This window comes from Corylus avellana, chromosome 9 (genome assembly GCF_965113065.1).
Source record: "Corylus avellana chromosome 9, dhCorAvel1.hap1.2, whole genome shotgun sequence".
NCBI classification, from domain to species: Eukaryota; Viridiplantae; Streptophyta; class Magnoliopsida; order Fagales; family Betulaceae; genus Corylus; species Corylus avellana.
The window spans coordinates 21,272,628-21,287,008 of record NC_142498.1 but is presented as its reverse complement, the minus strand read 5'-3'; the positions used below and the strand labels follow the sequence as shown (position 1 = coordinate 21,287,008).

The following is a 14,381-nucleotide window of genomic DNA, read 5'->3' as shown; positions in this document are numbered from 1 at the left end:
GTGAGACAAGAGGCCACGGGCCAGTAGTTTGAACCAGCAGTCATTACCTCTTTTTTACTATAAACTTGATATATGTATATTTTTTTTATATGTCCACACAAGGAAATGGGGAGGGAAGATTCGAACTAGTGACCTTCGTTTCATGAAGCGTGGTTCACAGCCGATTGAGCTACTCCTTAAATACTATAAACTTGATATTAAACTAATATTAATATAATAAAAAAAATTTATCTTAATATTAATTAATTCGAGACTAAAAAAAAACTTAAGAAAAAGTGTTCCATATAACATCTTATCTGTCCTTATTTTTTTGTCCCCCGATCAGATGATCACATGCCTAGTTATGAGCCCAAGCCATGTACAGTACCCTAGACTCCGATTAGGCCAGTTGTGGTCGTTACTTTCTTTCACCGACTCCCTCCACAATAGTCTAATCACAAAACATATTCCACTGTTCTAGTTACTTTTTGTCGTCGGTTTTATTATTTGTTTTTTTCAAATAGAGTAGTTGGATTATGGTTATTCGTTTTAATAGTAATGAATGTACAGTACTTTTTAGCCAGGGAAATTATTTGACTTTCTTTGTTGTACGTTGAGGCTCATAATGCTACATAAAAATGTTAGGGTATTTTTATATTTATATTTTTGAGAAATTTTACTTGTACCATTAAACTAGTAAGCATTTTCTAATGTTTCCCTTAAACTTTAAAAATTTATAACATGAGATTCCAATCTTTTAATCCCCTTTAATCATCTCTAAATCTCCATTAGAATCTTTGTTAAATCCTAACAAATGAAACAAAATTTATAATCTTTGTTTTATGAAAATAAGTGTAAAGTAAAATATTATCAAACAACAATCTACATTTTAGCAATTGATATGATAAATGTCACGTCAGGCAATAAAAACTCGTAATAAAAACCGTAACACCTTTAAGTACATCACTTAACTCAACGCTATGTGGGAACAGTTGCGGGCGATTCATGCGCAAATCAACCAACCTGGCTTGGACCCTGTTGTTCCCTAACCCTAACGTGGGAGGACAGTATATATATGTTGCTGTTGCACGCCAATTTTGAATGTGAAGGCAAGGTACATGTGGAGGGATACCCGTGGGGTTGAGGGTACATCCCTCAAGTCCTTTGGTGCTCCGGACTCCAACGGTGAGCTGTAATGGGGGCCATTGCAGTTGTACATATAATTTCTTCTTGATTTATAGGAGAATTGCACGTTAGGTTTGAAAAGATGTTGTTAATCACCCCTACTGTACGTGTGGCTCGAAATATGTTACATTAAAGTTGATGAAGCTGGTTGTAGGCCAACGCCATTGATTCAACGACATAGTAAAGCTCTAGGCGGTTGGTCCGAAGGATTTGTACCACAAAATACCAGTTCGTCTAGTCGGTGTCAAGGTTTTTTCTAGGTAGTGCAAAACATGTTTACGTTTCCTTGTCTCCATTTATTTTCTATGTACATCTGCCTCTCAATAAGGTCCCCATCCACGTGATTTTTTAAAATAAAAAATAAAAAAATTTAATTTCTACGTATTATATACCTTGATCTATAAACTCCTGGACAACTTCTCATTTGATATAAGGGGACCAATGGGATAAAGATGGGCCATTATACATTACGTCAAATGTGAAACGTGTGGCATATATGTTATGATCTTAAGTGTTACATAACGCTTAGGACAGAGTTTTTCTCTAAGTCAGTCTATAAAAATGACATGTATCATTTGAACATGTGAGATGCACATGTTTTTTAATAGTAGGGACAAAGTCGAAATAAATAATATTAAAAACTCATGTACATCTCACATTTTATTAAAAAAAATAGATACATGTCATTTTTATAAACTGAGTTGAAAGAAATTCTTCCAACCCAATTTGGAAGAAAGCTTTACCCTAATGCTTATATGCAATCCTAACTATGTATATATGAGCTCGTTGGCATCCTCCAGTTGCAAGCTAGCCGGCGATTTTCAATAATACAAGTTTTACTTGAAGTTTGTATCATAATCTTTCTCAGCAAGTGCTCTAAACAAACATTCATTGTGACGAGAATAAGATCATGTCCGTTTTATGTAGAATAAAGGCTAATCTAATCAACTGAGTGGGTTGATGAGAGATGCTCGAGTACGTAACATTACTAATAATAATAAGAAGAAGTGTAATGACATTTATGATGTAAGGCAAGCAGTTTGGGTAGTTTGGGTGACATTTCAACTTCATGTGAAGTCCTTATAACTAGGTTGTCTTTTACCATAGGTTTTGGGACAAAAGTAAGATGCCTTTCATGTGCTTAAACAGAGGGGTCATTTTCTACCCCTCTCTTCCTTCAAATTTGCCTTGATTGGATCTATTAACTTGTTATCTTTGGATGAGAACAGAGGGTCCCCCTTCCTATTTCTCTCTTTGTTTTAATCGTCTTTTCACCAACCAATATCATTCACAGAACATGCATCTGTTGCTACCTTTTTTATCAAGGCGTAGCCTGCCTGCTACCCTTTTCAGTCTTTCATTTTCTTATTATCAATTTTTTTTTACACGTCCACACAAGAAGAAAAATGAGAATTTAAACTAGTAATTTTTACTTCATAAGACATGATTTTCAGCTGATTGAATTATCCTTGAAGACTCTCGATACCAATTTTCATGCTCCAAACTTACAAAATATATATATATATATATATATATATATTTTAAACTTATGAAGACCTAGCCTGCCTGCTACCCTTTTCAGTCTTTCATTTTCTCATTATCATTTTCTTTTCTTTTTTACATGTCCACGTAAAAAGAAAAAAGGAGATTCAAACTAATAATTTATATTTCATAAGACGTGATTTTCAGTCAATTAAGTTATCCTTGAGAACTCTCGTAACCAATTTTCATACTCCAAACTTATAATATATATATTTTAAACTTATCATTATTTACTTATTGAATTGACTAGCTAGGTCGGGTACGTGGTGGGTGGGACATTGTTGACAATTAATAATAATGATAAAGCATGTGTGCATGGTGGGTAGCCCTCAAAGTAAAGGGTATATTAATACGCGTACGATGTGAGTGTACTGGTTGGGTTGGGGGGATGATAAAACGGGGACGAGGAAAGAGGACAGGCCGTATGTTAACTGTTAAGAGGGAAGACTCTGTTGCCCTAGCTTAGCTACAACCATAATTACTCTTCCTACCTATTCTGCCTTCTATTGGTAGACCGGGAATCCACGGAGAGGTACCCGTTCTCATTAGGATAAGGACAGAATTGTTAAAAAAAAAATTATTAGACAATTTTGCCCATTCTTTAACAAGAACGACTTCCCTTCCGTCAATTTGGAGATCCAAATGCTCTATTGGTACCCATGCTATAAAACACACCGCTAACTAGCTGCTAATTTCCACAATGTTTATGTCACATCATATGTGCTCCTACTGCTATTAGGAGAGGACCACATGCAATTAGGGTGGATAATTCTTTTTAAAGGTTAGGTGAATTTGACCAACTTCAACTCGAAACTAGAATGTTAGAACCAAAGAATATAATCCGTTTAATTAAATAATTGTACTTTCATATATGTATTCATGTCTCAACACAACTTGAATCATATACGTAACATAAAAATCGATAATTTTCAACACTGCTTGTAAATTCGACATAAACTTAATTGAAAGATTTGACCCGTTTAATTAAATTGGTCGCGTTAGAATTGACCTACCCATTTTATAAAATAATATAATTATTTTAAATGAATAATAAATCTAAAATGTATTTTTAAGATTTTATTTTTAATTTTATTTTTATAGGATATATGACTAAATTGAGGTGCGAATAATTCGCTCTGTTTAAAACGTTTGGGTAAGAATATTTCAAGAATATAATGCAATATTCCAATACATCAAACAGGTTCAGTACTCTCACGCCGCTCCCAGGATATACACATTTGACAATAGCCCAACCATATTGACTTTAGGCTCCATGGGTCTACAGACTACAGTATATCATAGACCACAAATTTCACCAAGAATACTACCCTTATTTAACCCCCCAAACTAACTCCACATTTCTCCTTAATTACGCCCATAAATTTGCACGTGCCTATCACATGACACTGTCTAACCTTTCCATGTGACATATATATATATATATATACCTTTCAAAGAATTACAAAGCAAACCTTATATAGGGTTGAATATTAACTTAATTAATGAAAAAAAAAATCACAATATAATGATGAATTAAATTACAAAATAAATTAAAAGAGGTACTTAGTGAGGTGTAAATAATTTGTAACAACCATTTAATTTAATGGGTCAAAATATTTCATTATAAACTCTCTAACAAATAAATTTATAAAAATAATTAAGTTTTATTAAAATACATCAAACACATGGAAACCCCATTTGTTTTAAAGCGAGTAATTTTTTTATTTTTTATTTTTACATGTTCACATAAGAGGGGAAGAGAATATTCAAACTAATGACCACCGCTTCATAAAGCATGATATCTAGCCGATTGAACTACCTCTTAGAGACAAAACAAGTCATTTTTATTGATTGAGTGCTTGTCACTTTGACATATCTAATACCATATATATATATATATATATATATATATAGGAGGAGGTCCATGAATTCAAAGGTGACGGTGTTTGCATTTTATTAAATTGACACATGTTCAAAATAACTATATTTGCATGCATGATTTAAAAAATATGTATCGCACCCTCTTCTCCTATTCAATTTAAAATAAAACTATATACAATTAAAAAAATAAAATAAATTTAGAGAGCTAGTAAGGATCTTGCTACCTCCTACGTATCAGTCTATACTTAGATTTTCCGTATCTATCTCTCTCTTCTTCTTTTTTTTCTTTTTTTTTCTTTTTTTCGGGTGCTAAGATTCTCCGTATCTATCTTGGTCCAAGGGGAATTTTCCCAGAGATACAAAAAGGATGGGAACCGTGCTTTAGCTGGGAGTCTGAATTTAAAAAATGCTGTTAAAATACATAATTTAAACCTATAAAATTCAAAAATTCCCCTACAAAAAGAGTCTATTTATAATTTTACTACCCAAATTAACAGCAAAGATGTGTAAATAATTTATGGAGTGGTGGTCAAGATGTGAGGAGCGTGGGATGGATGTCTGCATGTGAAATGCTCTGCACTTTCTGTCACTATCGTCTGCAGAATCACAATTGAGAAGAGAAGATGATCAAACAACATAATTAGCGGCAAGTTGGCGTACGCCTCAGTACACAAATTATTGCTCATTGAATAGGAAGAAGGATCCTAGCGAGCTAGGAAGAATTATTTCATCTTTAGGACTTGGTGCTACTTTTCAGACTCTTTATTTTCTCTGAAATTTCAACGATTACATGCGATGATCAAAAGCATGCTGAAACGAAAACAGTAGAATGTTGTTGATGTGGGACAAAGTTTTAACAGGAAATTACCAATAATTGTGGAGGGAGATCATATAGTTTCATGCTGGATCAGTACTATATATGCTTCCTGTGACTCTGTGAGTAACTTTGAGAGAGAGAGAGAGAGATTTAGGAAAAGTTTACAAGTGCAGTAGTGCGTGGGGGGTGATTTCAAGGCTGAACAAGTTGGTGAAAGAGTGTGTCAAACAACCCCAAAAGAGGGGACATATATAGCAAAACCCTTCTTGGAAACTTGAAAAGAATACCTCAAAGTTTTTTACTGAAGAAAATTTGAGTTCAACAGCAAATAAGGAAGAAAGTTTTTTACCTCAAAGTTTTTTTTTTTTTTTTTTTTTTTTCAATGCAAAAAATGACTCCGAAAAAGAGAAAAAAAGTTTTAATAGATAAATGTTAGAGGTTAATAAGTTCTTTATATTTGGCCAATATTCTTCTACAAATTGAATATATAAACCATTAGATTTATATAGTCTACCATCAACTTATATGGGGTTTACAAATCTAATTGTTAATTTGTAAGATGAGGTGAGAAAAATATGTACCATATATTGACACGGTATTTCTCAATTTTAATATTGTATATAGCATTTAATAATAAATTTCATTGTGACACGTGAAAATAAGCACTTGAAAATACGTATAGCATTTATAAGAGTTAAAGTAAATTTTACTCACCAAAATACGTATAGCATTCTTAGCATCCTCACAAAAATGACAAAAATGACTAAAAATATATTTTTCTCTATTTTAACTATTCACTTTTTTAAAGCACCCAGAAGCCTCACTATTTTAACTATAAACTTTTATTATTACATTTAATATTTTTTTCAAATACTTCTTTTTATATATATAAAACTTTTTTAAATAATAGGGAAGGAAAGAGATAAAATTTATATTATTTTTTATTTATTTTGGTGAGTGAATAGTATTTACTATCTTTAGTAAATATTCTTTCCTCACAATTTTATTTTAATTAAAATGGTAAGTCTTGAAAAGTAAAAATTCAAACTACTTTATTAAATTACCTCATTAAAATAATAAAAAAATAAGTTTGGTGAGTGTGAAAGCAAAAAAAAAATGGTTAAGTAGGATAAATAAAAGGAGAAATTATTACTTGAAAGTTGAAGCTAGAGAGAGAGAGAGAGAGAGAGAGGGGCCAAGTTGTCCTTTAGAAGGGCAACAGTGTGGAGTTAACCCAATTGGGTTGGCTCCCAACATGTCCTTGAGCTCACAAAGACCCCAAAAACACCCAATGGTTTTGTCATTTGCCCCCACAACCCCACATGACTTGTTTCAAGTCTCTCACTTCTTCCCCCTAATCTCGCCATAAATACCCCCCACACACCCCTCAGCCCTTCACACCACCATTTTCTCTGTATCTTACCCAACAACTCCATTGCTCCCCAAAAATGGCTATCAAGAGATCAAACAAACTGCCTCAAGCAGCCATGCTGAAGCAAATTCTCAAGAGGTGCTCAAGCTTAGGGAAGAAGCAGCAAGACTATGATGAACAAGGCCTCCCTTTGGACGTCCCAAAGGGTCATTTTGTTGTATATGTTGGAGAAAATAGAAGCAGATACATTGTCCCAATCTCTTACTTGACTCGTCCTGAGTTCCAAATCCTTCTCCAGCAAGCCGAAGAAGAATTTGGCTTCAGCCACGACATGGGTCTCACAATCCCTTGCGAAGAAGAAGTTTTTCTGTCTCTAACATCCATGCTCAGATGAAGATTAATTAGGCACGCCTAGATTTTGTTTGTTTCTCGAGAAAATTGCTAAAAGATGAAGCTGCTTCCATTGCTTCTCTGTTCTAATTTTCTCTATATAGTTTTTATTTTTTATTTTACTTAAAAGGGTTCTTATTTTAGACTCTGACTCTTAAAAAAAACCCATGAATATTGTGTGAATCTGGGTTTTTAGATTTATATATCTTCAAGAGTTTGAAATTTTCCTCACAGTGGTGTAGATTTGTACCAATGTACCCTGTGGGAGAACTAATATTAATTAAAGATATATTTTTTTCTTTTTTCATTTTTGGTATGACCTCTTTTCTTACTCTGTCTCTCATTCAAGTTACCAGCCTGCACCAGTTTCCAGGATTTTGTCCGGCTCACATTTTTCTAGGCTAAGGCTGTCTCTGATTAGATCAACAGTTAGCCGTTAAAACTGTTAAAAGGTGATTCCTAAAAGATCTCTAAACGGATCGAATGTCTTGTCCTGATAAAAATATATATATACACATATTTCTTTCCTTCTTTCTTTTTATTGTCCAAACTAAGCAGATCACGTACAATATGGTTCTTTGTTAAGTGTTTCTTCTTTTAATTTCCTGGATGTCGGATTCATGACTTGTGTTTTAAGATACCCTTTTTTTTAAGAGCATTGTTTTTTTAATAGTGGCTATTTCCATACCATATATGCATTGAACGGATTCACAGCAGAAATCTTATAGCAGAAGGGAGAGAAAGAAAAGTCAAGAGTAGAAAATATATCCATGGTTCTAAGCATCTTCTGATTCACTCACAGTCACAGATGAGCTTCTGACCCTTCTTCTATTTACGAGAAATGCTTGTTAATACACTTTTTATAATGATTTCCTTAGATTAAAAAATTAAACAAAATAACATGGATTATCAACTCATTTTATAAAAAAGAGAAAATGTTAACGTATTTTTTATTCACAACTATATGACAATGCTGATACGTCAATTTCACAACTTATCGTCAAATTTTTAAATAATGACTTATTACACGGTTGCTCGGAAATGCTACGTCACCATTGTAAGATAAATATTAATTAAGTTATAAAAATGTCAATAAAAACTTATAAAAGCAACAATACCACCTACCTTTTGTTAAATTTAGAGGCAGTTAGGCGAGGTCGTTTGCAAAATTAAAGTGGTGGTCACTGAAAGGATGGTTGAGATTTAAGGCACCTACTTTGCATGCCCATCTGCAATGAATTTCGATTACGCAACTGTTGGGACTTGGCAGTTGCCACGGGTATTAAAAGATGGCTACCATATTTTACTATTCGGATCTCATGCTATAATATTTAGGGTTTTGCATTAGGTGTAATATTTTATTTTCAATTCCACTTTTCTTTTTGGGCATTGGTGGCATGATCTAGACAATTCATTTAAAATGAACGGTTCGTATTTTATGAGTCTGAATTCAGATGTTACCATCTTCGGCTGTTATTTCCTTCCACATATATATATATATACAATTCAAATGAGAAAAGAGAATATAAATGATGGTCTTTCTTATTCTTGATCCGAATGGAAGTGAGAATAGAAAATCAATTGAGAATGCTTCAAAATACGAGGGAGAAAGTGGGCCTTCCGGGATTTAATTTGGTCCATATATACCTCCATTGTAATAGATGGAAGGAGCAAAGTTAGAGGACCTAAAAAAATGAAGGTACATGAAGGACGTCCTTGATGGTTCAATCCAAGGACATTTTAGGTACATTGATTAGTAAGGTGGTCCACAGGTTAATTAGGTAGAATAAGAGCATACAAACAAATGCATGTGACAGCATAATATTAATTCGTTTGTCTGCTTCCCAAAGGGTCCACTACTATTAGCCTGATTATGGTTTCAACCCAATATTTAATCCCTCTAGGAGACCCACTCAAAAGTACCAACAAACACAAATTCAAGATTATGAATCGGGTTGACTTTAAGAAAAAAAAAAGAGGGGGGGGGGGGGGGGGGGTAAAATTTGAAAATGAAGTTTTTTTTAATCCTACGTGAATATAGTTTTCTAAAAAAAATATACGAGAGATTAGTGGGGTAAGTTTTTTAAGAGAACGGCATTAAAAACGGTAACATTAATCTAATAATAATATATGTATTGTTATCAGGATTTAGCTTTAATTCAGCTCCAATAAGAAACGTCTGTTTCAATTTCAACGGATCCAATTTGAACTGATATTTGACCCAATCAAATCCTTGTTATCCTCCTTTTTATTATTATTCTAAATTGGTTTATTCTAAATGTTTGGCAATCAACTTTTCTCTCTGTCAATCTTAATTACATAAAAAATTATTTTTAACTTGTTAGTAGAAGGTTGAATAAAGAACATGGCTAGTAGCGTCTTTTTGAGAAATGGGGATGAATAAGAAAGCGTATAAAAGAAAGAATTCCCCTTGATCATTGATCATATTCACTGAATCATTCAGCTCACCTCATTTTCTAACTATTTTATCCAATCACGGAAACTTACTACTGAATTTCTGTATGTTCTAGAACAGCAACCCAACCAGCGGCCATGGCCTCCGGTTTTGAATATTTTCTTTCTAATATTTATACATAGAAAATGATTGACTACTCCATTTTTTGTTATACTATTTCTTACAAAATCACGTGAGAGTATCTTAAAAGTTAAAAAATAAAAAAATTAATTGCTAAATTTAATTGAATAGTAGCTGATGTGTAATCGGTACTATATAAATTGCTACAGTCAGTTTATAAGAGTCTTTTAGTAAAAGGTGTAGTATTCTTAACAACACTTTCGTATATAGTTAAATACATATATATTTTCTTAATATTTGTTATTTATTAAGTAAGACTTGGCATTATAAATTGCTTTAATTATAGGAAAAATTACACTTTCCCCCCCAAGTTTGGGGTGATTTTCAATTCGATATCCAATGTTTCAATTTTTGTAATGCACCCCTCCAAACTTGCAAATTTTTTTTAATTCGACCAATGTTATCTCAAAATGGCCAGATGGCCAAAGGGGTGGCCATATTTTTTAAATAAAAAAATTAGTGCAATATGGGAATTTTGGGATAACATTAGTCAAATTGAATTTTTTTTTGCAAATTTGGGGGTGTGCATTGCAAAAATTGAAACTTTGGAAGTCGAATTAAAAATCGCCCCAAACTTTGGTTTCCTTAATTATAATTTGACTAATCATTTGGAATTGATAAGCAACATTTTTCTATGAGTATTACACAAAGTTGGTCCTGCTTTTAATTCTTTATCCCATTGGATCATTCAGTTGTATAATTGAAGCAAACTATAGTCGAATATAACCCAACATCAAACAAATAGGAGGAGACTAGAAAAGCATGAATTTGCCAGAAATGACATTGAAAAAAAATAGGAAAAAAACAAAAAATTATCTGACATTAAAGTTAAAGTCACTGATTTAAATCTAAATTAGGTTTGAAAAGCAAAATGACATCTTTTGGTAATCATACATTACTGTTGCACATGTGAGGTTTGTCTTCATTTCAAAACAGAGTGGTCCCTTGCTCTTCCAGGTCATGTCTTTTGAGCCTAATTTCTTGTGGCTCTAATTTTTTTTTTTTTTTTTTAATAAAAAAAATAAAAACTTTGGATCCCAAGGATCATGCAAAGTTTGACTGATAGAATCATAGAAATGATAAAATCATATTATCAATATTAATATCGTCACCAAAAAGTCTTCAATAAAGTCAAGATTTGCACTAAAAAACTTAACTTAAGCTAATAAAAAAAAAATAATAATAATAATAATAATAATAAAAGAAATTAAAAAAAGAGGTAATTTTACTGAAGACCCCTAAATTTTCACCTGATTTGATAAACCCTCCCCCCTCTAAACTTCAAAATCTATCAATTTAGTCCCCTGAATTTTCAATTGCAATCAATTTGGACCCCTCCGCCAGATTTTAAATGTTAAATGACGTTTATACCCCTGACTTTTTTTATAAAATTTCAACTTTATCCTTAATTCCATAACCTTTTTTTATTAAAAAAAAAACGAAAATCAAAAATATTTTGGTATTTCTAACGGCTAAATTTGACCGAGGGGTTCAAATTGAGAGCAATTGAAAGTTCAAGAGACTAAATTGAGAGATTTTGAAATTTCGGGGGTTTGTCAAATCGAGTGAAAGTTCAGGGTCTTCAATGAAATTATCCACAAAAAAAAAAAAAAAAAAAAAAAGAGTAATGCTACTTATTGCATTTTGATCATTCATTTCACTGGCATGATGTGACAATGTCCATTGGCTCTTAAATTAGCATTTGTTAAAAATAATAATCATAAATTAATATTACCACATCAATCCAATAAGATATGAGGAAAGATTATGAGTGTAATATGTAGCATTATTCAAAGAAATTTAATAATTTAATTAATATTGTAACCGTAACCAACAAAGAAGGTAATATATAGACTTTAGAAACGGGATTAGATGATTATAAATTGTGTGGTATAAACTAATAATAGAAAAGATAAGATTATGAGCAACAAGACTCATGTGAGTGCATCAAATCAGGTTGCTCCAATGTCAAATTACACGTTTATCGCCACTAATATGGCATAGAAGAAACAAAATCAATTACTCACCTACTCTATATAGCAGGAATCAAACTCTCTTTCCTATTTTCACTTTCTCCTATTCTAGATTGGAAATTCCAAATTAACTCTTTTTTTTTAAAAAAAAAAATAATAATAAAATCTGGGAATTTCCTTCCTAAGAAAATTGAAGGCAACTTCTCAATATAAACAATTTTAGGGTTCTGAAATGACAAGAGAAACTTCCCATTTTCTTCATAAAAAGTAACCATCTTTTTTTTTAAAAAAAAAATCTGGGAAATTCCTTCCTAAGAAAATTGAAGGCAACTTCTCACTAGAAACAATTCTAGGGCTCTAAAATGACAAGAGAAACTTCCCATTTCCTTCGTAAAAAGTAACCATATGTGTTTTCTTTTGTTACCATACAACATATCTACATGGTTATTTTGGAAATCCTTATTGTTAAGAATATTATAACTTTTAGTACAAATTCTTTATAAACTGATGTGTTTTATCAGTCTGATTAGCTAGTGATTAACTTGTCTACCATATACTCTTAATTATTTCACAAATTATGGTCTGACATATCAGTTTGTAAGTAAATTATAGTAAAACTGCAGTACACCACGCCACGTAATTTTTTATGCAATAAATAGATTTCCATGTCACATTGGGTGCCCCATCTTACACCAAAAAAAAAAATAATAAGTCACAAAAAGGAAGCAGACAACGAAGTTGTGATATCAGAATTCTGCATGCATGATATCATTCAAGATCTCTACAAAGTTGTTGGATATTTGTTGTTTTCAGTGATAAATTATCTTCTTAATTAATTTTAGTTTGTACATCTCATGGTTGGATTTAGACAAGGTGAGCCACATTTGTTGGGAGGTGGGATATATTGTAGGGTATAGACAAGTTGATCGACCTACTACTTGTGGGACACTGCTAGTTTTTGTTTCCTCACTTCATTTTCAACTAAAATCAACACCACCTTCCTGGTAAGGGTTTGAATATAAAATTTTTAAGAGAATACAAGTCAATAATAATTATACTATTCATCTCTCCCATAATGTATATCTATATATGACAAGACTTCTCTATAGTAGATAGATTGATCCTCTATAATCCGAGATTTTTGTTTTTATTTGTCTTTTTTTTTTTTTGGCTACTCAGGCAGGAAATTCCTCTCATAACTCATTTCTATCTATCAAATGTCATAATAAAGACAACGCCGCATTAAAGGCATGTTTGGGTGTGCGTTTGAGAGGCTTAAAAATACGTTTAGTACCCAAAAAATCCGTTTAAAGAAAAAAGTACTCGTTTGATAAAAAAAAAAAAAAAAACTGAAAGCGCTTTTAAATGTTCGAAAAGCTCAAAAATGACCGAAACACACTTTTGGTAAAAGCTAAAAAATAAAACTTTTGCCAAAAAAAAGTTTTTTTTTTTTACTTAAAAGCTCTACTTCTCAAACACAATCTCAAACATGCTATAATTTGGTAGATGAAAATGACAGGGGATATTGGCTATTTAGGCTGAAAATGGCTGGATATATATTTGTAGTCGTTATGATAATTACCTTCTTTTATTTCTTTTCTTTCGTCTTAGGGTTGGGCTTTGGACAAAGTGAGCCACATATGTTGGGAGGTGGGCTGATTTGTATAGGGTAGTCAAGTGGCATTTCAACTATATACCAAAGTTTTGATTTTGATTTCTAATTGTGGGACACCGTTTTTTTTTTTTTTTTTTTTTTCCTTCAAAATTTGTACTTCATTTGAGTTAATAGTGTGGTTTTGTATTTTAGGGTTACATCCATATATAGTTTTTTGGATTTACTATTACAAAGCGGAATTGACTCATAGAATATTTATTATGTGGTAGTTTTGTAGTAAAATTAATTGCCGGGCTCAATACTCGGTACATGAACCTCTTCATTTCAACTGAAATGGAAAAGACTTATTCTACTGTTAAGATTTCGTGTTGTTGCATTTACTTAAATCTATAGAATCTAATTTTGACCATAAAATTAATCATCCCAATTTCGTTCATGACGTAAATAATAAATTTCATATTTGAGTATTATATAGGGCTATTATTAATTGGGCGATAAACTTTATCAGTTTATCAAATCTCCCAGACAAGAAAAAGGAGAGAAAAAAATTAAATCTTTATTGACACTCAAAACTGATAATCAATGGTGCTGGAAGTTGGAACCCTTGATGTTTTGGTATGAAACATCTTTATCAATTATCCATCGCATCTGTTCCACGTCGTACACAGGTGCCATTTCGTACGTTGTTTTCAGCTCGAATACAGAGAAAAAGATACATTAATCTTCCCAATATTTTCTACTCATAGGTAGACATGAATCCTTGATTTCGGTATGAATTTAGGTCTGGAATTTCGAGCTATGTCTCCGAGCTTCAGCAACTTGACTTTGAATCACAAACAATTCAAATATATTAATAGCATGAGGAGGAGCATCCAAATTCAAGGTACCCAATTTCAACAAACTTCTTCCAAATTACAGGCAAATTGTGCCTATCAAAGCCTGCTACAATAGATATAAGTGAATATAAAATAAAGATAATGTTTTCTTTGAATTGGGTTTGGGGAAAGAGGTATGATAAATGCACAATTTTG

At 32.2% G+C, this 14,381-nt stretch overlaps 1 protein-coding gene across 1 annotated transcript; it reads left to right on the top strand.

Annotated features, from left to right (window-relative positions):
* The first annotated feature begins 6,671 nt into the window (after positions 1-6,671).
* On the top strand, positions 6,672-7,473 carry LOC132190206 (protein SMALL AUXIN UP-REGULATED RNA 51). Its single transcript, XM_059605119.2, has one exon. It carries the CDS (start codon positions 6,853-6,855, stop codon positions 7,168-7,170), a length of 318 nt encoding a protein of 105 aa, XP_059461102.1. The 5' UTR covers positions 6,672-6,852; the 3' UTR covers positions 7,171-7,473.
* Positions 7,474-14,381: the final 6,908 nt, after the last annotated feature.

Excerpts from the sequence above, each read along its gene's own strand:
- LOC132190206 (XM_059605119.2), top strand. The coding sequence starts at position 6,853 with ATGGCTATCAAGAGATCAAACAAACTGCCTCAAGCAGCCATGCTGAAG.